Source organism: Salmo salar, chromosome ssa10, assembly GCF_905237065.1.
Source record: "Salmo salar chromosome ssa10, Ssal_v3.1, whole genome shotgun sequence".
In the NCBI taxonomy this organism is placed as follows: Eukaryota; Metazoa; Chordata; class Actinopteri; order Salmoniformes; family Salmonidae; genus Salmo; species Salmo salar.
This window is the reverse complement of record NC_059451.1, coordinates 61,379,544-61,406,982: the sequence shown is the minus strand read 5'-3', so window position 1 is coordinate 61,406,982 and position 27,439 is coordinate 61,379,544. Positions and strand designations below refer to the sequence as shown.

Genomic DNA, 27,439 nt, shown 5'->3' with positions numbered 1-27,439 from the left:
GATTTGGAGTCACACTCAAAATTAAAGTGGAAAACCACACTACAGGCTGATCCAACTTTGATGTAATGTCCTTAAAATGAGGTTCAGTAGTGTGTGTGGCCTCCACGTGCCTGTATGACCTCCCTACAACGCCTGGGCATGCTCCTGATGAGGTGGTGGATGGTCTCCTGAGGGATCTCCTCCCAGACCTGGACTAAAGCATCCGCCAACTCCTGGACAGTCTGTGGTGCAATGTGGCGTTGGTGGATGGAGCGAGACATGATGTCCCAGATGTGCTCAATTGGATTCAGGTCTGGGGAACGGGCGGGCCAGTCCATAGCATCAATGCCTTCCTCTTGCAGGAACTGCTGACACTCCAGCCACATGAGGTCTAGCATTGTCTTGCATTAGGAGAAACCCAGGGCCAACCGCACCAGCATATGGTCTCACAAGGGGTCTGAGGATCTCATCTCGGTACCTAATGGCAATCAGGCTACCTCTGGCGAGCACATGGAGGGCTGTGCGGCCCCCCAAAGAAATGCCACCCCACACCATGACTGACCCACCGCCAAACCGGTCATGCTGGAGGATGTTGCAGGCAGCAGAACGTTCTCCACGGCATCTCCAGACTCTGTCACGTGCTCAGTGTGAACCTGCTTTCATCTGTGAAGAGCACAGGGCGCCAGTGGCGAATTTGCCCATCTTGGTGTTCTCTGGCAAATGCCAAACGTCCTGCACGGTGTTGGGCTGTAAGCACAACCCCCACCTGTGGACGTCGGGCCCTCATACCACCCTCATGGAGTCTGTTTCTGACCGTTTGAGCAGACACATGCACATTTGTGGCCTGCTGGAGGTCATTTTGCAGGGCTCTGGCAGTGCTCCTCCTGCTCCTCCTTGCACAAAGGCGGAGGTAGCGGTCATGCTGCTGGGTTGTTGCCCTCCTACGGCCTCCTCCACGTCTCCTGATGTACTGGCCTGTCTCCTGGTAGCGCCTCCATGCTCTGGACACTACGCTGACAGACACAGCAAACCTTCTTGCCACAGCTCGCATTGATGTGCCATCCTGGATGAGCTGCACTACCTGAGCCACTTGTGTGGGTTGTAGACTCCGTCTCATGCTACCACTAGAGTGAAAGCACCGCCAGCATTCAAAAGTGACCAAAACATCAGCCAGGAAGCATAGGAACTGAGAAGTGGTCTGTGGTCTCCACCTGCAGAACCACTCCTTTATTGGGGTGTCTTGCTTATTGCCTATAATTTCCACCTGTTGTCCATTGCATTTGCACAACAGCATGTGAAATTTATTGTCAATCAGTGTTGCTTCCTAAGTGGACAGTTTGATTTCACAGAAGTGTGATTGACTTGGAGTTACATTGTGTTGTTTAAGTGTTCCTTTATTTTTTTGAGCAGTATATTTATCTGTACATGGAATTGTATTTGTTTGTTTTTTACTCATTTTTTTTGTAATCTTTACAGGAAAATGCCACAGGCCCTATCTGAAGTGTGGAGACATTTCACTGCAGCTAATGTAGAAGAAAAAGCTGTGTACATTTGCAAATACAGTGCCAAATCATGTGAATGCAACAAAGATGCAGAATCATCTGGCCAAGTGCATAAAGTTCCCTCAGCGCTCACAACAAGCAACCTCTGACAAAACTCCCTCTACTTCTATTCGAGGTGAAAATGATGAATCAGACCCCTTATCCATAGCAACAGCTCATAGTCCTCCTGGAATCTGACTTTTCTTTTACTCAAATGGAGGAACGAAGTCAGAAAAATGCTGATGAATGTCTTGCTTGAGCTGTGTATGCAACTGGTTCACCTCTGATGCTCACAGGCAATGTGTATTGGAAGAGATTTCTGAATGTCCTTCGCGCAACATACACCCCTCCAACCAGACATTCTTTATATACTCATTTGCTGGATGCAGAGTTCCACAGAGTTCAAGTGAAGGTCAAGCAAATCAAAGAGAAAGACTATTGCAATCATCTCTGATGGGTGGTCGAATGTTCGTGGGCAAGGAATAATTAACTACATCATCTCCACCCCTCAACCAGTATTCTCCAAGGGACAACAGACACACCGGTCTCTACATTGCAGATGAGCTGAAGGCAGTCATCAATGACCGTGGACCACAGAAGGTATTTGCACTGGTGACAGACAATGTTGCAAACATTAAGGCTGCTTGGTCTAAAGTGGAGGAGTCCTACCCTCACATCACACCCATTGGCTGTGCTGCTCATGCATTGAATCTGCTCCTCAAGGACATCATGACACTGAAAAAAATGTATATACTCTACAAGAGAGCCAAGGAAATGGTTAGGTATGTGAAGGGTCATCAAGTTATAGCAGCAAAGTGAGAAGAATAAGAGCACCACATTGAAGCTGCCCAGCAACACCTGTTGGGGTGGTGTTGTCATCATGTTTGACAGTCTCCTGGAAGGGAAGGAGTCTCTCCAAGAAATGGCCATATCACAGTCTGCCGATATGGACAGCCCCATCAAGAGGATCCTCATGGATGATGTATTTTGGGAGAGAGTGGTAAGCAGCCTGAAACCTATGGCAGTCGTGCCAACATATCTCATCAGCCACCTGGTGGAAGGGACTTTGTGGGTCTGCTCTTTCCCCGGTTGCCTCCATCATTCTCCAAATCCCACCAACATCAGCCGCCTCAGAGCGCAACTGGTCCTTGTTTGGGAACACACACACACCAAAGCACGCAACAGGCTGACCAATACAAGGGTTGAACAATTGGTGGCCATCCGGGCAAATTTGAGGCTTTTTGAGCCTGACAACGAGCCATCCTCAACAAGGTTGGAAAGTGACAGTGAAGATGAGGCCTCAGAGTTTGATGTTCAAGAGGAGGTCCAGGGAGAAGACATGGAAGCCTGAGAGGAAGACAACCAAAGCTTTAGTTTCTTGATGTATGTTGAAAACGTTTTTGGGAGATGCGATGGATCATTGGGGATCATTTAATATTCCCTTTCGTTGTTCAGCAAAATCATCCCATGTGAAGAGTCAACTCATTTAACTAAAGTTCAATTTGTAACTAAATTGTTTTATTTAGATTAGAAGGATTTAATCATTTGCAATTTGTCTACTTACGATAAGGTAAAAGGTTTCTGTTTCCATATGATAAATATATACAACGCAAAAGACGACTACATTTAAATGGTATTAATATTAATTACCATATTTTCCCATTAATTCCAACGGAAAAAATACAAAACCTTGAAAAACAAAACTGAGAAAACGGAATTTGGGAAAAACAAAAGTGAATTAGGCAACAAACAAAAAATGACTGATTTTATATGGCCCTAATCAAATAGAACCGACATTCATCTTTGTTATAGAGATTTTGTTTTACAGGTATCATGTAGGATAATGGTGTGCGGTGAGAGCCATTACGCTGTATCCTCTTTCATTGCCAGACCACTCAACTGGACATAGAGTGACTGGATTAAGGGAGAGGAAGGCCAACACACAATCAGGTCATATCTATTCATCTCCACTCACCTTGGTTCTGGTCGGGGAGGGCTTGGGTCTCTTCTTCACCTCAATCCAGGACTCAGAGTCCAGGTCGGGCAGGCTGGCTGACAGTCCCTTGGGCATGCTCTTCAGGTTGGACACGTCCTGCTCCATCTTGGGCTGCATGGAGGCCCTGGTCATGCCCCTGGTGGGCGTGGAGGACCGGGGAGACCCTGGAGCAGACTCTGTCGATTAGATTGACTCTATAGGTGAGCACGAGACTAGACAAGCCTACAGAGTGGACTAGTGAGTGTAAGCTCACTCTATATCAGCTACCTTTCAATAGTTGTGTCTCAAATGGCACCCTATTCCATTTATAGTGTGCGCTTGGGATGCAGTCATAGCTACCACTCATACCCCTTGAACTACCTACCAGTCCTACCTGATTAAATAAGTGTTTTCGAATCATTGTCTATTAGACACAAAGCAGGAGAGCACTTGACTGAATCAGTGTACACAGAGAAGCGGTAAGAAATAAGCCCTTTATCCAATGGTTTTACACCTCACAGTATTACACTGTATCACAGTATTACACTGGCTGGCGGAGTACAGGGATTTTTCTGATATTGAAATCATTCCTTGAGCATATAAAAATTCACTGAATAACAGTAACGAGTAAAAACAACATGGCTATATACAGTAACGAGGTGATGTGCAGGGCTACGAGGTAGTTGAGGTAGCTACAGTGCATTCGGAAAGTATTCAGACCCCTTCACTTTTTTTCACATTTTGCTACGTTACAGCCTTTAAATGGGTGTCCTGACTCTGAGGTCATTACAGATCCCATGGCACTTATCGTAAGAGTAGGGGTGTTAACCCCGGTGTCCTGGCTAAATTCCCAATCTGGCCCTCATACCATCACAGCCACCTAATAATCCCCAGTTTACAATTGGCTCATTCATCCCCCTCTCCCCTGTAACTATTCCCCAGGTCGTTGCCGTAAATGAGAATGTGTTCTCAGTCAACTTATCTGGTAAAATAACACATAAATAAATAAAAAATGAATTCTAAAACGGATTAAATTGTTTTTTCCCCCTCTTCAATCTACACACAATGCCCCATAATGACAAAGCAAAAACAGGTTTACATTATTTTGCAAATGTATTAAAATTAAAAAACTGAAATACCACATTAACATAAGTATTCAGATCGTTTACTCTGTACTTTGTTGAAGCACCTTTGGCAGCGATTAGAGCATCGAGTCTTCTTGGGTATGACACTACAAGCGTGGCACACTTGTATTAGGTAAGTTTCTCACATTCTTCTCTGCAGGTTCAGGTTCAAGTCCGGGCTTTGGCTGGGCCACTCAAGGACATTCAGAGACTTGTCCCGAAGCCACTCCTGCGTTGTCTTGGCTGTATGCTTAGGGTTGTTGTCCTGTTGGAAGATGAACCGTCACCCCAATCTGAGGTCATGAGCGCTCTGGAGCAGGTTTTCATCAAGGATCTGTCTGTACTTTGCTCTGTTCATCTTTCCCTCAAAGTCGCCTAGTCTCTCCATCCCTGCCACTGAAAAACATCCCCACAGCATGATGCAACACTACCATGCTTCACCGTAGGGATGGTGATGAGCGGTGCCTGGTTTCCATCTGACGTGGCACTTGGCATACAGGCCAAAGAGTTCAATCTTGGTTTCATCAAAACAGAGAATCTTGTTTCTCATGGTCAGAGTCCTTTAGGTGCCTTTTGGCAAACTCCAAGCGGGCTGTCATGTGCCTTTTACTGAGGGGTGGCTTCCGTTTGGCCACTCCACCATAAAGGCCCAATTGGTGGAGTGCTACAGAGATGGTTGTCCTTCTGGAAGCTTCTCCCATCTCCAAAGAGGAACTCTGGAGCTCTGTTACGAGTAACAATCAGGTTCACGATTTGTTTAACACTTTTTTGGTTACAACATGATTCCATGTGTAATTTCATAGTTTATGTCTTCACTATTATTCTACAATGTAGAAAATAGTAAAAATAAAGAAAAATCCTTGAATGAGTAGGTGTTCTAAAACTTTGACCGGTAGTGTAGACAGGTGAGTGCCTTTCCAAATCATGTCCAATCAATTAAAATTACCACAGGTGGACTCCAATCAAGTTGTAGAAACATCAAGGATGATCAATGGAAACAGGATGCACCTGAGCTCAATTTTGAGTCTCATGGCAAAGGGTCTGAATACTTATGCAAATAAGGTTACAACATTTTTTTTTCTCGCTTTGTCATTATGGGGTATTGTGTGTAGATTGATGAGAAAAATATATAACATTTTAGAATAAGGCTGTAACGTAACAAAATGTGGGAAAAAGTCAAGGGGTCAGAATACTTTCTGAAGATTTCCCTTTACTGTAACTAAGGGGGCTAGACCAAACCCTGAAACAGCCCCAGGCCATTATTCCTCCTCCACCAAACTTTACAGTTGGCACTACGCATTCAGGCAGGTAGCGTTCTCCTGGCATCCGCAAAACCCAGATTTGTTTGTCGGACTGCCAGATGGTGAAGCGTGATTCATCGCTCCAGAGAATGCATTTCCACTGCTCCAGAGTCCAATGGCGGCAAGCTTTATGCAACTCCAGCCGACACTTGGCATTGCACATGGTGATCTTAGGCTTGTGTGCGGCTGCTCAGCCATGAAAACCCATTTCATGAAGCTTCTGACGAACACTTCTTGTGCGGACGTTGCTTCCAGAGGCAGTTTGAAACTCGTTAGTGAGTGTTGCAACTGAGGACAGACAATTTTTACGCCCTACAGCACTCAACGGTCCCGTTCTGTGAGCTTGTGTGGCCTACCATTTCGCGGCTGAGCCGTTGTTGCTCCTAGACATTTCCACTTCACAGTAACAGCACTTACAGTTGACCAGGGCAGCTCTAGCAGGGCAGACATTTCACGAACTGACTTGTTGGAAAGGTGTCATCCTATGATGGTTCCACGTTGAAAGTCACTGAGCTCTTCAGTAAGGCCATTCTACCGCCAACATTTGTCTATGGAGATTGCATGGCTGTGTACTCGATTTGTACCTGAAATGACAAATTCACTAATTTGAAGGGGTGTCCACATACTTTTGTATATATAGTGTGTGTGTGTTGGGTTGTCAGTGTATGTGTGTGGGTAGAGTCTAGAGGGTGTGGATAGAGTCAGCACAAGACAGTTAGTTAAAAGAAAAAGGGTAAATGCAGGTATTCCGGGTAGCAATTTGATTAGCTATTTAGCAGCCTTGTTTAGCAGTCTTATGGCGTGGGGGTAGAAGCGGTTCAGGGTCCTGTTAGTTCCAGACTGGTACTGCTTGCCGTGCGGTAGCATTGAGAACAGTCCATGGCTTGGGTGGCTGGAGTCTGACAATATTTTGGGCCTTCCTCAGACACCCCCTGGTATAGATGTCCTGGAAGGCAGGGTGCTCGGCAGTTGCCGTACCAAGCGGCAATGCAGCCAGTCAAGACACTATCAATGGTGTAGCTGAAGAACTTTGAGGATCTGAGAGAGCCCGTGCCTAATCTTTCCAGCCTCCTGATCGTCCAAAATGTTCACATTTTGACTAATTCTTCCAGGAGTCTTGATCATCCAGGTGCTTTTTGGCAAAACTTAAGTCAACTTTTTGGACGACATGGGTCACGTTATGTCTGGTGAAAACCAAATACTCCATCCCACAGTAAGAACATCATAACAACGGTCAAGCGTGGTGGTGGTAGTAGTGTGATGGATTGTGGATGCTTTGCTGCCTCAGGACCAGGATGACTTGCTGTCATTGAAGGAACCATGAATTCTGTTCTGTATTAGAAAGTTTTAACGGAGAATGTCAGGCAATTCGTACGTGAGTTGAAGCACAGCTGGGTCATGCTGCAAGACAAAGATCCAGAACACACAAGCAAGTCTACATGAGAATGGCTGAAAACAAACAAAATGTAAATTTCTGGAATGGCTTAGTCAAAGTCTAGATCCGATTGAGATGTGGCAGGATCTGAAACAAGCAGTTCATGCTCAAAAACCCACAAATGTTGCTGAGTTAAAGCAGTTCTGCATGGAAGAGTGGGGTGTTAAGAGACTGATCATCAATTACAGGAAGCATTTGGTTGCAGTCAATGCAGCTTAAGGTGGCACAACCAGTTAGAGTGTAAAGGGGTAATTACTTTTTCACGCAGGGGCATTGGGTGTTGCATACGTTTGTTAATTACAGTGCCTTCAGAAAGTATTCACTTTCTTTTTCCACATTTTGCTGTGTCCTAGCCTGAATTTAAGATCTATTAAATTAATATTTTGTCACTGGACTACACACAACAGCCCATAATGTCAGTGGAATTGTGTTTTTTGACATTTTTACTAATGAATTAAAAATGAAAAGCTAAAATTTCTTAAATGGGTTGAATACTTATTGACAAGGCCAGCCTGAATAAGTTCAGGAGTAAAAATGTGCTTAACAAGTTACATGGACTCTGTGAGCAATAATAGTGTTTAACATGATTTTAGAATGACTACCTCATCTCTGTACCCCACACATACAGATAATTGTAAGGTCCCTCAGTCGAGCAGTGAATTTCAAACACAGATTCAACCACAAAGACCAGGGATGTTTTTGAACGCCTCACAAATAAGTGCACCTATTTCGTAGATGGGTACAAAAAAGCAGACATTGAATATCCCTTTGAGCAAGGTGAAGTTATTAATAACACTTTGATGGTGCACCCAGTCACTACAAAGATACAGGCGTCCTTCCTAACTCAGTTGCCGGAAAGGAAGGAAAGCGCCTCAGGGTTCTCACCCTGAGGTCAATGTTGACTTTAAAACAGTTAGAGTTTAATGGCTGTGATAGGAGAAAACTAAGGATGGATCAGCAACATTGTAGTTTCTCCACAACACTAACCTAAATGACAGAGTGAAAAGAAGGACACCTGTACAAAATTGTATTTCTTACAAAACATGCATACTGTTTGCAATAAGGCACTTAAAACTGCAAAGAATTTGGGAAAGAAATGTACTTTATGCCCTGAACACAAAGTGTTATGTTTGGGGCAAATCCAACACAGCACATCACTGAGTACCACTCTTCATATTTCCAAGCATGGTTGCGGCTGCATCATGTTGGGGGTATGCTCGTCATCGGCAAGGACTAGGCAGTGTTTTGGGGGAAAAAAGAAAAGCAATAAAGCGAAGCACAGGCAAAATCCTAGAGGAAAACCTGGTTTAGTCTGCTTTCCAACAGACACTGGGAAACAAATTTCACCTCTCAGCAGGACAATAACCTAAAACACAAAGCCAAATATACATTGGAGTTGCTAATCGAGTTACAGTTTTGACTTAAATCAACTACCAATGATCAACTTGACAGAGGTGGAAGAATTAATAACATGTGCAAATATTGTACAATCCAGGTTTGCAAAGCTCTTAGGGAGACTTACCCAGAAAGACTCACAGCTGTAAATCGCTACCATAGGGGAGTCTAACATGTATTGACTCAGGGGTGTGAATACTTATGTGAATGAAACATTTCTGTATATCATTTTCAATAAAACTTGCAAAAATGTTTTCACTTTGTCATTATGGTGTATTGTGTGTAGATGATTAAATACATTTTGTTTCTCACCCCTTTTAGAATTCAAGCTGTAACAACAAGAATGTGGAATAAGTCAAGGGGTATGAATACTTTCTAAAGGCACTATAAATAAATGAAATAAGTATCAACATTTTGTGTTATTTTCTCAATCGGTTTTACTTTATTAAATTGTAGGTTTTGGTTGAAGATCTGATCACATTCAGTGTCAGAAAAATGCAAAAATTTAGAAAATTAGAAATAGGGCAACAACTTTCACGGCAGTGTACCCTGTTTTTATAGTGAGAGGTGAAATAGATGGTTGAATGTATAGCCACCCATTTTGATAGTGAATCTGCATAGCTAAGTCTCTATCAGTTGTATAGTGTGAGGCTGGCTAGGGGGTATAGCTACTATACCTGTCTGCTTAGTGGGCATCTGCCGGGGCACGAACTCAGGGCAGTGGATGAGCTGGGTCAGGTCCACCTGGTTGTGGGCCGGTCCCATGGACAGGCCAGGAAGTGGCCACTTCTCCGGCTCCACCTTCCGACGGATCTTCATGTCAATTATTTCCACCTCTTTGCTGTCCTTCAAAGACTACGGGTAGAATTTTAAAAAGTGTTGAGGGTATGAAACAATGAAATAGTATGCAACTGTCAAAATAAATAAAACACTTGAGTAAATGAGGTATATAAAGTATATTGAAAGCAGGTGGTTCCACACAGGTGTTGTTCCAGAGTTCATTAAGCAATTAACATCCCATCATCAAATCAAGCTTTATTTACGGTGCCTTTGGAAAGTATTCAGACCTCGACATTTTCCCACATTGTTACGTTACAGCCTTATTATAAAATTGATCAAACACACAATACGCCATAATGACAAAGCGAAAATACGTTTGAATAAATTTTGCAAATGTATTACACAAAAACTGAAATATCACATTTATATAAGTATTCAGACCCTTTACTCAGTACTTTGTTGAAGCAGTCTTCGTGGATATATCTTCTTGGGTATGACGCTACAGGCTTGGCACATCTGTATTTGGGGAGTTTATCCCATTCTTCTCCGCAGATCCTCTCAAGTTCTGTCATGTTGGATGGGGAGCGTTACTGCACAGCTATTTTCAGGTCTCTCCAGAGATGTTCGATCGAGTTCAAATATGGAATCTGGCTGGGCCACTCAAGGACATTCAGAGACTTGTCCTGAAGCCTCTCCTGCGTTGTCTTGGCTGTGTGATTAGGGTCATTGTCCTGTTGGAAGGTGAACCTTTGCCCCAGTCTGAGGTCCTGAGCGCTCTGGTACAGGTTTTCATCAAGGATCTCGCTGTGATTTGCTCTGTTCATCTTTGCCTTGATCCTGACTAGTCTCCCAGTCCCTGCCACTGAAAAACATCCCCACAGCATGATGCTGCCACCACCATGCTTCACCCTAGGGATGGTACCAGGTTTCCTCCACACATGACGGTTGGCATTCAGGCCAAAGAGTAAAATCTTGGGTTCATCAGATAAGAGAATCTTGTTTCTCATGGTCAGAGTCCTTTAGGTGCCTTTTGACAAACTCCAAGCAGGCTGTCTTGTGCCTTTTACTGAGTGGCTTCTGTCTGGCCACCCTACCAGAAAGGCCTGAACTCTAGAGGTCTGTCAGAGTGACCATCGGGTTCTTGGCCACCTCTCTGACCAAGGCGACTCTCCCCCGATTGCTCAGTTTGGCCGGGCAGCCAACTCTAGGAAGGGCCTTGGTGGTTCAAAACCTTTTCCATTTAAGAGCGATGGAGGCCACTGTGTTCTTTGGGACCTTCAATGCTGCAGATATTTTTTGGTACCTTTCCCCAGATCTGTGCCTCTCCACAATCCTGTCTCGGAGCTCTATGTACAATTCCTTCGACATCTTAGTTTGGTTTTTGCTCTGACATGCACTGTCAACTTTGGGACCTTATTTAGACAGGTGTGTGCCTTTCCAAATCATCTCCAATCAATTGAATTTACCACAGGTGGACTCCAATCATGTATAAACATCAAGGATGATCAATGGAAACAGGATGAACCGGAGTTCAATTTCGAGTCTCAAAGCAAAAGGGTCTGAATAGTTATGTAAATAAGGTAATTCTGTTTATAATTTTTCATACATTTGCAAAAATTTCAAAAAACGGTTTTCGCTTTGTCATTATGGGGTATTGTGTGTAAATTGTTGAGGAAATGTTTTTATTTAATCCATGTTAGAATAAGGCAGTAACGTATCAAAATGTGGATAAAGTCAAAGGGTCTGAATACTTTCCGAAGGCACTGTATACAGTACATTTCAGACATGGCTGCAACACATTGTGCTTCACAGAAAAAAGTAACAAATGTTTAAAAAAAAACTGAAATATTTACTAGAGGAGATATATATATATTAAATCACAATAAAATCAGACTAAAAAGCACCCTAAGGAAAAGCAGTGTTAAAAAGGTGCGTTTTAAGATCTTTTAATTATGTCCACCGTTTCGGCCCCCCTCAGGTTCTCTGGCAGGGTATTCCAGAGGCTGGGGGCATAATAACTAAAGGCTGCCTCTCCATGCCTCTTGGTCCTAGGCTCTGGGATAGTTAAAAGGCCAGTGCCAGAGGACCTGAGGGACCTACTGGGTACATAAATAAATAGCATGTCTGACATGTATTGGCGTGCACAATTGTGGATTGATTTAAAAACCAATAGAAGAATATTTAAATGAATTCTAAAACTCACAGGCAGCCAGTGCAGCCAGACTTTAAAACCGGTGTAATGTGTGCTCTATGTCTGGTCTTGGTCAGTACCTGTGCTGCAGCATTCTGTTTTGCAGTTGACCAATGGCTTTCTTGGGTAGATCAGACAGGAGAGCATTACAGAAGTCAAGCCTGCTTGTAATAAAAGCCTGGATGAGTCTATCAGCACCCTGGCAATGTTCCTCGGGTGGTAAAAAGCTATGTTGGTCACATTCCAATGTGTGATTCAAAACTGAGTTCAGAATCTAAAATTACACCTAGGTTTTTTTTTTAACCAGGTGTTTTGGCTTTATTACCAGTGAATTCAAATGTGAGGCTAGATTCTCTCTCTGTGCTTTGGCTCCAACAATAAGTACCTCGGTCTTGTCTTGATTTAGCTGGATGAAGTTGTGAGCCATCCAATATTTAAATCATTAATACTGTGTAATTTATCTGTGGAGCTAAAATCCTCTGGTGACACAGAAATGTGAAGTTGTGTATCGCCTGTGTAGGAGTGAAAATTAACTTCTGTGCTTTCTGATAACGCTGCCAAGGGGTAACAGAAACTGAACAGTAACACACAAAATCGAATCTTGTGGAACGCCACATCAAATCTATTTTCTCTGAGTTGTCCACAAATGGTGACAAAACTCTTGACCGGTTAAATAGGTCCTAAACCAATTTAGAACTGGAATGGAGAGGCCAACCTACCTCTCCAGAAGGACATCATGGTCAACAGTGTCGAATACAGCACTTAAATCCAAGAGTACAAGGACAGAGACCTGATTGGCATCTGTGTTGGCTCCAAGATAATTTATCAGTTTAACTAAGACTGTCTCTGTGCTGCTAAGAGTTGAATAATCTAGATTACTTTTCTTCAGAAGGTGTTTCACCATAGCAGTATTTAGTGCAGAGGGGAAAGTGCCTGTGAACAGGGAGTGATTAACAATAGCTTGCACTTCTTCAGATGTGCCATTAAAAACTGTTTTGAAGAAGGTGGTAGGGCATGGGATCAAGAAGGCAGGTGGAAGGCTTACATTTGTGATATCAATTTCCTGAGAATGTCTGTGTCAACCAGGGAAAATATAAATCCATATGCCTTTTCATAGTAGGCTAGGGCACAAAATGCTCATCAGGTTTTGCTTGACTGATAGCCAGCCTAATGATTGTTATCTGCCGCAAAGACATTACATTTAGACAAAGCAACATCAACAAGAAGATATGTCAATAGAAAGCTCCTTTGTAATAACCAGGTCCAGAGTATGGCCGAGGTTACGGGCAGGCTCAGTAACATGTTGAATAAAGTCCATAGAGCTCAAAAGATTCATAAATGCATTGGCCTCAGAGTCAGTCTGTCAACAGTAATATATCTCAAGGACAATAAACAAAAGTTCAGAGAAATGAGTAAAGAAAGTGGGGCAGTGCTTTGGTGGCCTATACAGGGTTATAGCCAGCACTGGTGGCTGATACTTTAAAATTATAGCATGATGCTCAAAAGATCAAGTCGACAAACAAATTGTCCTCACAGTTGAGAGCATTAGTAAAAAGAGGCTGTCCCCCCTCCCTTTTCCGATAGAGTATGAAAAGCTGTTGTCGGGGCAGAGGCTGTAATACGAGCGACACTATAATCTGAAGACAGTCATGTTTCAGTGAGAAATGCAAAAAAAACTGGGTCATTCACGAGAAAGAGCAATCACTAGTAAAACCAAACATTTAAAAGCGACATTCAATGAGTGTGGGCCACTCTGCCCCTGGGGCATCAGCCTTGAGGTAACGAGAGGAATAACCAAATTATTAACATTAAAAATCTGGTTTTCTGACAGGCTCCAATGTATCAGAATGGTAGGAGAAGACATTTTGTATAAACTCACTAGAAGACACAGTTAGTGGAAGGAACATCAATTCAGTTACTCAAAATAACCATAGTGCCATTTCTAAGTGAGTTGATGTGCTTTCCAAGTCCTGTGTTGCTTATAGTGAGGACTGGAGAACTACCAGACCCTGTCCATCAGTTTCTAAAACAGTTCATAAAGTTGCTGGAAATAATCCTGGAACCCCTGTGGTTAGGGTGAATCCCGTCTTTTAAAAAAAGTGCTTGTTGCACCCACAGCAAATCAAAAGTTGTCACAGAAGAGGCATTCCTTTCTTTGCAAAGTTACATCAGATTCTCATTTCGGGCAACGAGTCGGCTAAAAACTTTCCAAACCCCTTCGATAGCACGGAGGGGGCCAGAGATAATTATTCACTTCCCTGTGCTCGCGAGGGTGTTCACTTTTTTTTTGTCCTCCCTAAGTTCCTCAGATCGCCTAAAGCGGAGGTCATTAAAACATTTGAGTGACGATGGTGTCAATATTGGAGTAGTTTGTCAGAACCATGGACAGGAGGTAGTTGATATCATGATACGGGCTCCTGGGTGACAGTGGACCTTGGTCGTTCCACAGAATGCAGCAAATCTCGCTGTTGAGCTGCCCACAATGATGGTGCTCGTGATGGAATCCGATCGGGAAGGAAGCGAGGGAGTGGGATGGGACTGACTCAGGCAGGGCGGATGGAGGCTTCAAGTCAGGCTAACTTGACTCTTCGCACCAGTCGATGGCATCGGAAACCCCAGAAAGGTGGAGGATGGCACGAGACCGTTCCGTCTTGATTCAGCGACCTGCTGAACTGTGTGGGGTGACCATGGGTGTGGGTGACACTGGGCGGCCGCAGGTTTTTGGTATATTCCCAGGATCCGTGCTGACTCCCGGGGCTGTTAGGTCCGTCTCAAAGCTGTTTGATAGCTGGATCAGATCTTCTCGGATAGATGAAGGGTGGCCAGACTGCCTTCCCGATCTCATACGCCTTGTGAGTGTCCAGTCTCCCATGGGCCGCGGAGTTGAGCTGAACATCTGTCTGTTGGATTGGGACAGATCAACGCCGCTTGACTCATCAACAGCTTTGCTATAGGAGGCATTTAAAACTGAGATTGGGTTTGCCTAGACTAAAGCAAGATCGGTGTACTTAGAAAGCAGGTCATCCTTTTCTCGCAGTCGAGCTTGCAGCCGGAGGGTCTCTTCCCTAAGCTGCTTGATGGTGGTGCATTAAGGGCAGAGGAATCCCTCTCCATTTCTCAGTTTAGGGTCATGTATAAAAATGCCCAGTTGCCCATTATTTTGGCTACCATGGCTAAAAGAAGAAATCTCAGTGACTTTCAAAGAGGGGTGTCAAAGGAACATATGGGGTTTAAAGTGTGTGGCAGGTAGCCTTGCGGTTAGGAGCATTGCCTTTCAACACAATACCCCACAATGATAAAGCATAAACAGGTTTTAGTAATTTTTCAAATCTACAAAAAATAAAAAAGTATCTTATTTACATAAGTATTCAGACAATTTGCTATGACACTCGAAATTGAGCTCAGCTGCATCCTGTTTCCATTGATCATCTTTGAAATGATTCTTGATTAGATGTAACTTCATTAGAGTCCACCTGTGGTAAATTCCATGGATTGCACATGATTTGATAAGCACACACCTGTCTAAATAAGGTCCCATAGTTGACAGTGCACGCAAGAGCAAAAATCAAGCCATGAGGTTGAAGGAATTGTTCGTAGAGCTCTGAGACAGGAATGTGTCGAGGCACAGATCTGGGAAGGGTACCAAAAACATCTGCAGTATTGAAGGTCCAAGAACACAGTGGTCCATCATTCTTAAATGGAGGAAGTTTGGAACCAACAAGACTCTTCCTAGAGCTGGCCGCCCGGCCAAACTGAGCAATTGGGGGAGAAGGGTCTTGGTCTGGGAGGTGACCAAGAACCCAATGGTCACTGACAGAGCTCCAGAGTTCCTCTGTGGAGATGGGAGAACTTTCCAGAAGGACAACCATCTCTGCAGGACTCCACCAATCAAGCCTTTCTGGGAGTGGCCAGATGGAAGCCACTCCTCAGTAAAAGGCACATGACAGCCCGCTAAGAGTTGCCAAAAGGTACCTAACGGACTCTCAGACCACGAGAAACAAGATTCTCTGGTCTGATGAACCCAAGATTGAACTCTTTGGCCTGAATGCCAAGCGTCACGTCTGGAGGAAACCTGGCACCATCCCTACGGTGAAGAATGGTGGTAGTCATGCCATAGAAATGTTTTTCAGCAGCAGGGACTGGGAGACAAGTCAAGATCGAGGGAAAGATGAACGGAGAAAAGTAGAGCGAGATCCTTGATGAAAACCTGCTCCAGAGTTGAGGTCGACCGATTAATCAGAATGGCCGATTAATTAGGGTCAATTTCAAGTTTTCATAACAATCGGAAATCGGTATTTTTGGACGCCGATTTGGCCAATTTATATATATATTTTTTTACCTTTATTTAACTAGGCAAGTCAGTTAAAAACACATTCTTATTTTCAATGACGGCCCAGGAACGGTGGGTTAACTGCCTTGTTCAGGGGCAGAACGACAGATTTTTACCTTGTCAGCTCGGGGATTCAATCTTGCAACCTTACGGTTAACTACTCCAACGCTCTAACCACCTGCTTTACATTGCACTCCACGAGGAGCCTGCCTGTTACGCGAATGCAGTAAGAAGCCAAGGTAAGTTGCTAGCTAGCATTAAACTTATCTTATAAAAAAACAATCAATCATAATCACTAGTTAACTACACATGGTTGATGATATTACTAGTTTATCTAGCCTGTCCTGCGTTGCATATAATCGCTTAGGTACACGTTGCTCCAACCATAAACATCAATGCCTTTCTTAAAATCAATACACAAGTATATATTTTTAAACCTGCATATTTAGTAAATATTGCCTGCTAACATGAATTTCTTTTAACTAGGGAAAATGTGTCACTTCTCTTGCAAACAGAGTCAGGGTATATGCAGCAGTTTGGGCCACCTGGCTCGTTGCGAACTGTGAAGACTATTTCTTCCTAAGAAAGACAGCCGACTTCGCCAAACGGTGGATGATTTAACAAAAGTGCATTTGCGAAAAAAGCACAATCGTTGCACGACTGTACCTAACCATAAACATCAATGCCTTTCTTAAAATCAATACACAGAAGTATATATTTTTAAACCTGCATATTTAGCTAAAAGAAATCCAGGTTAGCAGGCAATATTAACCAGGTGAAATGGTGTCATTTTGCGTTCATTGCACGCAGAGTCAGGGTATATGCAACAGTTTGGGCCGCCTGGCTCGTTGCGAACTAATTTGCCAGAAATTTACGTAATTATGACATAACATTGAAGGTTGTGCAATGTAACAGGAATATTTAGAATTAGGGATGCCATCCGTTAGATAAAATATGGAACGGTTACGTATTTCACTGACAGGAAAAACGTTTTGTTTTCGAGATGATAGTTTCCGGATTCGACCATATTAATGACCTAAGGCTAGTATTTCTGTGTGTTATTATGTTATAATTAAGTCTATGATTTGATAGAGCAGTCTGACTGAGCGATGGTAGGCAGCAGCAGGCTCGTAAGCATTCATTCAAAACAGCACTTTCGTGCGTTTTGCCAGCAGCCCTTCGCAATGCATTGCGCTGTTTATGACTTCAAGCCTATCAACTCCCAAGATGAGGCTGGTGTAACCGATGTGAAATGGCTAGCTAGTAAGCCGGGTGCGCGCTAATACTGTTTCGAACGACACTCGCTCCGAGACTTGGAGTAGTTTTTCCTCTTGCTCTACATGGGTAAAGCTGCTTCGAGGGTGGCTGTTGTCGATGTGTTCCTGGTTCGAGCCCAGGTAGGAGCGAGGAGAGGGACGGAAGCTATACTGTTACACTGGCAATACTAAAAGTGCCTATAAGAACATCCAATAGTCAAAGGTATATGAAATACAAATCGTATAGAGAGAAATAGTCCTACAACCTAAAACTTCTTACCTGGGAATATTGAAGACTCATGTTAAAAGGAACCACCAGCGTTCATATTTTCTCATGTTCTGAGCAAGGAACTTAAACGTTAGCACATAATGCGCTTTTACTTTCTTCTCCAACACTTTGTTTTTGCATTATTTAAACCAAATTGAACATGTTTCATTATTTATTTCAGGCTAAATTGATTTTATTGAGGTATTATATTAAGTTAAAATAAGTGTTCATTCAGTAATGTTGTAATTGTCATTATTAGAAAAAATAATAATAAAACAATTATAATAATAATAATAAATAAATAAATATATATATATATATATATATATATAAAATTATTATTAAAAAAAGTATTTTTATATATTTAAATAATAATAAATAAATAAAAATTGGGCGATTAATCGGTATCCGTTTTTTTGGGGTCCTCCAATAATCGGTATCGGCGGTGAAAAATCATAATCGGTCGACCTCTGCTCAGGACCTCAGACAGGGGCAAAGGTTCACCTTCCAAAAGGACAACGATTCTAAGCACACAGCCAAGACAATGCAGGAGTGGCTTTGGGACAAGTCTCTTAATGTCCTTAAGTGGACCAGCCAGACCCCGGACTTGAACCCGATCGAACATCTCTGGAGAGACCTGAAAATAGCTCCCCAAATACATGTGTGCCAAGCTTGTAGCATCATACCCAAGAAGAATCGAGTCTGTAATCGCTGCCAAAGGTGCTTCAACAAAGCACTGAGTAAAGGGTCTGATTACTTATGTAAATGTGATATTTTTTGCTTTATCATTATGGGGTATTGTGTGTAGATTGATGAGGAAAAAATACAATTGAATCAAATTAAGAATACTGCTGTAAAATAACAAAATGTGGAAAAAGTCAAGGAGTCTGAACTTTCCTAATGCACTATCCATCCATCCATCTAGTACCAGTCAAACATTTGGACACACCTACTCATTCAAGGGGTTACTTCATTTTTTAAAACTATTTTCTACATTGTAGAATAACAGTGAGGACATCAAAACTATGACATAACACATATGGAATCATGTAGTAACCAAAAAGTGTTAAACAAATCAAAATATATTTTATATTTGAGGTTCTTCAAAGTAGCCACCCTTTGCCTTGATGACAGCTTTGCACACTTGGCCTTCTTTCAACCAGCTTCATGAGGTAGTGTAGTGGATGTATCAGAATTAGTTGGGTAACATAGATGATTAAGATGTTTTATTAGTATAATATGCTTATGTGAGATACTTGTCATTAGAAAGTATCCTTTCAGTTGCACGTTTCCCTTAGCTGGGGCTCAGTTACTGGGGGCTCAGTCACTGGGGGCCCAGAGAGACTTGTCTTTTATATGTGAATGTGTCTTTACCTATTCTTAAACCATGTGAAGGGATGGCGTGATTAATGGGGAACCAATGACTTGTCTCCACAATGTCTGTGAGCAAGTCACTCCCTCCTTTTCTTTATTGTGGGAGGTTTATGGCAGTGTCTGGGACCATTGTATGTCCTCTCTTAGACCTCGCACTTATCCTGTGAGGCTCAGTGAGCCTGTCCAGGAGTGGGGTCAAGAGGGGGTTTGCTTGAGATGGGAGTATCTAGAGTTGACAATTGATATATGCCATTGGATGAAATGGTGTTTTTGTTCTATGAAGTACCAGGGACGAGATTAGAACCTCGTCATTAGGGATCAAACTGAACGATAATTTATAGCGAATGCGATCTAGATACTCCTCTCTAAAGTAAACAGTCTTTCTTTGTGAACCGTTCCTAACTATCTGTGGTTTGTCATGTCAAAAGGGGGTGGATATTTGGGTATAAAATATCTCAGTAGCCATTGTGTTGGAACCTTCCTGGTTCATTCGAGAGTGCATTATTGAAGGTCAAGTGCTTTTGCAAAAGTATCTTAAGTATTAAAGATGTAGTTTAACTCAGACTGGTGTGTTTGTAACTCTCCTCATTTGGTAATGCAGAAATTAACCACCACAGTAGTCACCTGGAATGCATTTCAATTAGACAGGTGTGCCTTGTTAAAAGTTAATTTGTAGAATTTATTTATTTCCTTAATGCGTTTGAGCCAATCAGTTGTGTTGTGACAAGGTAGGGGTGGTATACAGAAGATAGACCTATTGGGTAAAAGACCAAGAACATATTATGAAAAGAACAGCTCAAATAAGCAAAGAGAAACGACAGTCCATCATTAGTTTAAGACATGAAGGTCAGTCAATACGGAACATTTCAAAAACTTTGAAACTTTCTTCAAGTGCAGTCACAAAAACCATCAAGCGCTATGATGAAACTGTCTCTCATGAGGACCACCACAGGAAAGGAAGACCCAGAGTTACCTCTGCTGCAGAAGTTCATTAGAGTTACCAGCCTCAGAAATTGCAGCTGGTGACTGTCGGTGATTCAAGGCACTCTTAACCAGCATGGCTACCACAGAATTCTGCAGCGATACGCCCTCCCATCTTGTTTGCGCTTAGTTGGACAATCATTTGTTTTTCAATAGGACAATGACCCAACATACCTCCAGGCTGTGCAAGGGCTATTTGACAAAGAAGTAGAGTGATGGAGTGCTGCATCAGATGACCTGGCCCCCACAATCACCCGACCTCAATCCAATTGAGATGGTTTGGGATGAGTTGGACCGCAGAGTGAAGGAAAAGCCTGGCTCGTAGTCAGCGTTCCAATTCATCCGAAAGGTGTTTGATGGGGTTGAGATCAGGGCTCTGTGCAGGCCAGTCAATTCTTCCACACAGATCTCGAAAAAAACATTTCTGTATGGACCTCATTTTGCGCACGGGGGTAGTGTCATACTGAAAGGGCCTTCAACAAGCTGTTGACAGAAAGTTTGAAGCTCAGAATCGTATAGAATGTCATTGTATGCTGTAGCATTAAGATTTCCCTTCACTGGAACTAAGGGACCTAGCCCGAACCATGAAAAACAGCCCCAGACCATTATTTCTCCTCCACCAAACTTTACAGTTGTCACTATGCATTGGGGCAGGTAGTGTTCTCCTGGCATCCGTTAAACCCAGATTGGTCCGTTGGACTGCCAGAAGGGGAAGCGTGATTCACCACTCCAGAGAACGAATTTCCGCTGCTCCCGAGTCCAATGGCAGCAAAAGTTACACCACTCCAGCTGACACTTCGCATTGTGATCTTAGGCTTGTGGGTGGCTGCTCAACAATGGAAAAACATTTCATTTCTTCAGTAAGGCCATTAAACTGCCAATGTTTGTCTGTCTATCAAGATTGCATGTCTGTGTGATCGATTGGATACAACTGTCAGCAACGGGTATGGCTGATATAGCCAAATCATCAAATTTTAAGAGGTGTCCACATACTTTTGTAGATTGATAGATATTAAACATCAACGTTTAAAGAGAGATCAGTCCTATTTAGTACGGTCTGCAGAAACTGGTTTTTACAAGTCAAAGCTCGATGAAAAGCCATGAATTACCTACAAATTATACAGCTGATGAGGCATAGAAACGTATTTAGTTATTTATGGGACTAAAGCCATCTGGCTATATAAACATGTAAATAAGGAACATAGTGTACCTCTATAATGAGGTTGACGTCAGTGGTGAGGGCCTGCACCCTGTGGAAGCTGGCAATCAGACCAAGTGACAGGAAGCCCTCCTGGTCCATCTTCCTGCGCAGGAAGAAATCCCGCTCCAGGTTGTCAAGGCTGAAGTAGTACTCACTACGGAGAGATGCGAAAGTTCAAAAACAAGGAGGATCAAGGTACTCTTCCTATAATTAAAACGCCTTTATTATGAAGCCATGTTCAACTGAAGAAAAACTTTCAGCAAAGCCCTTGTCAGGGAATACAATGATATAATGTGGGAAAAGTTGAGACTAAATATACAGCTCAAAAAAATAAAGGGAACACTTAAACAACACATCCTAGATCTGAATGAAATAAATAATCTTATTAAATACTTTTTTCTTTACATAGTTGAATGTGCTGACAACAAAAATCACAAAAATAATCAATGGAAATCCAATTTATCAACCCATGGCGGTCTGGATTTGGAGTCACACTCAAAATTAAAGTGGAAAACCACACTACAGGCTGATCCAACTTTGATGTAATGTCCTTAAAACAAGTCAAAATGAGGCTCAGTAGTGTGTGTGGCCTCCACGTGCCTGTATGACCTCCCTACAACGCCTGGGCATGCTCCTGATGAGGTGGTGGATGGTCTCCTGAGGGATCTCCTCCCAGACCTGGACTAAAGCATCCGCCAACTCCTGGACAGTCTGTGGTGCAACGTGGCGTTGGTGGATGGAGCGAGACATGATGTCCCAGATGTGCTCAATTGGATTCAGGTCTGGGGAACGGGCGGGCCAGTCCATAGCATCAATGCCTTCCTCTTGCAGGAACTGCTGACACACTCCAGCCACATGAGGTCTAGCATTGTCTTGCATTAGGAGAAACCCAGGGCCAACCGCACCAGCATATGGTCTCACAAGGGGTCTGAGGATCTCATCTCGGTACCTAATGGCAGTCAGGCTACCTACCACATGGAGGGCTGTGCGGCCCCCCAAAGAAATGCCACCCCACACCATGACTGACCCACCGCCAAACCGGTCATGCTGGAGGATGTTGCAGGCAGCTGAACGTTCTCCACGGCGTCGCCAGACTGTCACGTCTGTCACGTGCTCAGTGTGAACCTGCTTTCATCTGTGAAGAGCACAGGGCGCCAGTGGCGAATTTGCCAATCTTGGTGTTCTCTGGCAAATGCCAAACGTCCTGCACAGTGTTGGGCTGTAAGCACAACCCCCTCCTGTGGACGTCGGGCCCTCATACCACCCTCATGGAGTCTGTTTCTGACCGTTTGAGCAGACACATGCACATTTGTGGCCTGCTGGAGGTCATTTTGCAGGTCTATGGCAGTGCTCCTCCTGTTCCTCCTTGCACAAAGGCGGAGGTAGCGGTCCTGCTGCTGGGTTGTTGCCCTCCTACGGCCTCCTCCACGTCTCCTGATGTACTGGCCTGTCTCCTGGTTGCGCCTCCATGTTCTGGACACTACGCTGACAGACACAGCAAACCTTCTTGCCACAGCTCGCATTGATGTGCCATCCTGGATGAGCTGCACTACCTGAGCCACTTGTGTGGGTTGTAGACTCCGTCTCATGCTACCACTAGAGTGAAAGCACCGCCAGCATTCAAAAGTCACCAAAACATCAGCCAGGACGCATAGGAACTGAGAAGTGGTCTGTGGTCCCCACCTGCAGAACCACTCCTTTATTGGGGGTGTCTTGCTAATTGCCTATAATTTCCACCTGTTGTCTATTCCATTTGCACAACAGCATGTGAAATTTATTGTCAATCAGTGTTGCTTCCTAAGTGGACAGTTTGATTTCACAGAAGTGTGATTGACTTGGAGTTACATTGTGTTGTTTAAGTGTTCCCTTTATTTTTTTGAGCAGTGCATTTGCCTACGTTCAGTTTTGTTTGAGTTGGAGATAAACGTAATTTCAATTGTCATCAGTTGTTTAGGAGATGGAATTTGATAATGGAAATAGTATAAGCCTATAAGCCACATTGATTCAGATTCCATGTTATATTCTGGGGCCACCCATATGAGAAAGTATGCCTGCATGTTTAAGTCGGTTTGGATAAAAGTGTCTGCTAAATGGCATATATTATATTACACTATTCCAAGGCTGAAAAACAGTCATATCTGCTTCCTCTTGAAACATTGACCTGTAAAGCGTAGTAACCAATGGTAGTACATTTAAAGCAAAGTAACCAACGGTAGGTAGTACTCACATCTGCCTTTTGACATAGTCCTTGAGCAGGCCCTGGTCCACTGTGTACAGGTCATTGCTGCTCATGTTGTTGTAGTAATAGGTGACTGGAGCACCAAACTTCTGTCCGTAGGCGCCGTCCTTCCCGTTGTAGGCCTTGAAGCCATAATGGTAGTCAGAGTGACCTGGTGGGAGTCACAGCAGTTGTAAACCATTACAGGGCCACTGTCACAAGCCTACTACAAGTGAACAACAAGGCTACAAGAGTTCACAACAGCAGGGAGACATTTGCAGCACAGCTGTTGAATCCCGGGAAGGCGCGCAATGATTTACTAAATAGGAGCTAGCTAGGATTTAACATTTGGTGTCCCTCGGGGGGAAATTCTTTTACTTCTGAAAGCAACACTGTGTTCCTGAGAAGAGGGAAGAGTCGGAAAACTCAAAACCGGTGGTTCTCGGCCAAGTGAGAAGGAGAAGAAGGGCAGGTTTCATCACAACAGGGGTTGGGTGGAGGGAGGGAGGGAGGGTGTCACCTTTGCTCCTCTCCCCCTGTTCCACCCCCTTTCTCCTCAAATGAAGGGTGGCAGTGTTTTCCTGTCGGAGGCAGACTCCCATGGCCCAGTCAGAGGTGAGAGAGGAAAGGCTGGTTGCCAAAACCAACAGGCCCAAGCTAGGGACGTAGAATTTTTGAATATCCAAACGGATGTTAGTATTATGAATACTTCTGTGAGTACTACTGCGTCTCCCTCTCAATTCAATTCAATTCAATTCAAGGGGTTTTATGGGCATGGGAAACATATGTTAACATTGCCAAAGCAAGTGAGGTAGATAATATACAAAAGTGAAATGAACAATAAACATTGCACTCACAGAAGTTCCTCTCTCCCTCCGTCTGCTCCCTCCCATCTCACACCGGCCCCTCCACAGCTGCAGCAATAGAGCGCCACCCTCCCTCCCATCTCACACCGGCCCCTCCACAGCTGCAGCAGTAGAGCGCCACCCTCTCTCCCATCTCACACCGGCCCCTCCACAGCTGCAGCAGTAGAGCGCCACCCTCTCTCCCATCTCACACCGGCCCCTCCACAGCTGCAGCAGTAGAGCGCCACCCTCCCTCCCATCTCACACCGGCCCCTCCACAGCTGCAGCAATAGAGCGCCACCCTCCCTCCCATCTCACACCAGCCCCTCCACAGCTGCATCAATAGAACACCCCCCTCTCTCCCTCCCATCTCACACCAGCCCCTCCACAGCTGCAGCAATAGAACACCCCCCTCTCTCCCTCCCATCTCACACCGGCCCCTCCACAGCTGCAGCAATAGAGCGCCACCCTCTCTCCCATCTCACACCGGCCCCTCCACAGCTGCAGAGCGCCACCCTCTCTCACACCGGCCCCTCCACAGCTGCAGAGCGCCACCCTCTCTCACACCAGCCCCTCCACAGCTGCAGCAATAGAGCACCACCCTGCCTCCCATGTCACACCGGCCCCTCCACAGCAATAGAGCACCACCCTCTCTCCCTCCCATCTCACACCGGCCCCTCCACAGCTGCAGCAATAGAACGCCCCCCTCTCTCCCTCCCATCTCACACCGGCCCCTCCACAGCTGCAGCAGTAGAGCGCCACCCTCTCTCCCATCTCACACCGGCCCCTCCACAGCTGCAGAGCGCCACCCTCTCTCACACCGGCCCCTCCACAGCTGCAGCAATAGAGCACCACCCTGCCTCCCATGTCACACCGGCCCCTCCACAGCAATAGAGCGCCACCCTCTCTCCCTCCCATCTCACACCGGCCCCTCCACAGCTGCAGCAATAGAGCGCCACCCTCTCTCCCTCCCATCTCACACCGGCCCCTCCACAGCTGCAGCAATAGAGCGCCACCCTCTCTCCCTCCCATCTCACACCGGCCCCTCCACAGCTGCAGCAATAGAGCGCCACCCTCCCTCCCATCTCACACCGGCCCCTCCACAGCTGCAGCAATAGAGCGCCACCCTCTCTCCCATCTCACACCGGCCCCTCCACAGCTGCAGCAATAGAGCGCCACCCTCTCTCCCATCTCACACCGGCCCCTCCACAGCTGCAGCAATAGAGCGCCACCCTCTCTCCCATCTCACACCGGCCCCTCCACAGCTGCAGCAATAGAGCGCCACCCTCTCTCCCATCTCACACCGGCCCCTCCACAGCTGCAGCAATAGAGCGCCACCCTCTCTCCCATCTCACACCGGCCCCTCCACAGCTGCAGAAATAGAGCGCCACCCTCTCTCCCTCCCATCTCACACTGGCCCCTCCACAGCTGCAGCAATAGAGCGCCACCCTCTCCCTCGCGCAGCAGTGCTCGGGTCACAAACTTAAGCTAATAAACCCCACATGGATTTTGAATAAGCAACACATTTATGATACTACTCCAATAGTGAAATTATTTCAAACCCTAATACCGAGCAGCATGTCTAACCCCACTGCCCTGAGGTATCACAGGTCTTGACACGTCCTAACACACTCTGGTTGTTATTAAATTGCTTTGTTTATACTGTTTCCTTAGTGAGGCCGGATCAGGGTCACACAAGACCAAGGCAAAGCTGTCAGACAGATCATTCCACCATTTCCACATAAGCACAACCACACAGAGCGGAACAAGCAATAGAGCGCAACCACACAAAGAGAGAGAGCTAGTAGAGTGGAGAGCTGGGCTGGGCTTTAAGACATGTGGCGAAGCTCCATTCAACAGTATGGTTCTACAGAGAATCAAATGCGCTCAAACCATCCAGCCCCCCATGTAACAATTCATGATTTTCCACTAAGGGGATTCTGGAAATTTAACCAGTTTATAGACTGACAGCACTAACAAAAACTAAAGAATTCATAACAGATTTGTTCTTGCACAATATAGGTTCAGCATACCCACTTACCCAATTAGATGCCTTTAAGACTGCCTTTAGAGGCCAATGAAATGTTTAATGCTTAAAACAAAACTTCCAGAGAAAAATTAACATTACAAATCAATGATGTGGAAAAGTGTTTTACATGAGTACTGAATAATTTAGAGGCAAAACAAAAATAGTTTGAGAAATGTATTCAGGAGAAATTTGGTTTAATTTATCTAACCTTCAATATATTTAACCTTCATAACAATAATATATTTAACCTTCAATATAGAAACGCATAAAAAAAAGGACATACAGAAAATTGTTACAAACAACGGAGAAACCCTTGTTTCACCTAAGGATATTTTGACTGAAGTAGAATATATATATAAATATATATATATATATATATATATATATATATATATTTATTAAGTGTATAAAAATTAAGTGTTTCCAACTTAAGAATTTTATGACAGCTTCTTACCTAAGAATTATGTGAAACTATCGACGATACAAAAAAAATAATTAGAGAACAAACTATGGTTAGCAAATGACTACTTTCAGACACAGAAAACCCCAGGCCTTGATGGCACGCCATCAAAGTACAGGTATATCAAACATTTTATGACTCGATGGAAGATCTACTAGCAATCTTTAATTATTCATATACACTACTGTTCAAAAGTTTGGGGTCACTTAGAAATGTCATTGTTTTTGAAAGAAAAGCACATTTTTTGTCCATTAAAATAACATAAAATTGATCAGAAACACAGTGTAGACATTGATGTTGTAAATAACTATTGGAGCTGGAAACTAAAGATTTTTAATGGAATATCGACATAGGCGTACAGAGACCCATTATCAGCAACCATCACTCCTGTGTTCCAACGGATTAGCTAACACAACGTGCCAAGTTTATAATTTTAAAGGCTAATTGATCACTAGAAAACCCTTTCGCAATTATGTTAGCACAGCTGAAAACTGTTGTTCTGATTAAAGAAGCAATAAAACTGGCCTTCAGACTAGTTGAGTATCTGGAGCATCAGCATTTGTGAATTCGATTACAGGCTCAAAATGTCCAGAAACAAATTACTTTCTTCTGAAACTTGTCAGTCTATTTTTGTTCTGAGAAATGAAGGCTATTCCATGCGAGAAATTGCCAAGAAACTGAAGATCTCGTACAACGCTGTGTACAACTCCCTTCACAGAACAGTGCAAACTGGCTCTAACCAGAATAGATTGGAGT

General features: G+C 44.1%; 1 protein-coding gene and 1 pseudogene across 5 annotated transcripts in view; both read right to left on the bottom strand.

Annotated features, from left to right (window-relative positions):
• LOC106560735 (La ribonucleoprotein 1, translational regulator) overlaps positions 1-27,439 on the bottom strand; it is a 121,062-nt gene that overhangs the window by 18,995 nt on the left and 74,628 nt on the right. For 4 of the 5 annotated variants that reach the window (XM_014123919.2, XM_014123921.2, XM_014123922.2 and 1 more), the window contains 4 exons: positions 23,359-23,521; positions 21,141-21,285; positions 9,428-9,605; positions 3,496-3,692 (listed from right to left, as the gene is read on the bottom strand). In XM_014123919.2, coding sequence (XP_013979394.2) covers positions 3,496-3,692; positions 9,428-9,605; positions 21,141-21,285; positions 23,359-23,521 — 683 coding nt within the window. The remainder of the gene's footprint in view (positions 1-3,495; positions 3,693-9,427; positions 9,606-21,140; positions 21,286-23,358; positions 23,522-27,439) is intronic. The other variant, XM_014123920.2, reaches the window with a different exon arrangement.
• Positions 3,366-3,454, bottom strand: LOC123724995 (uncharacterized; annotated as a pseudogene).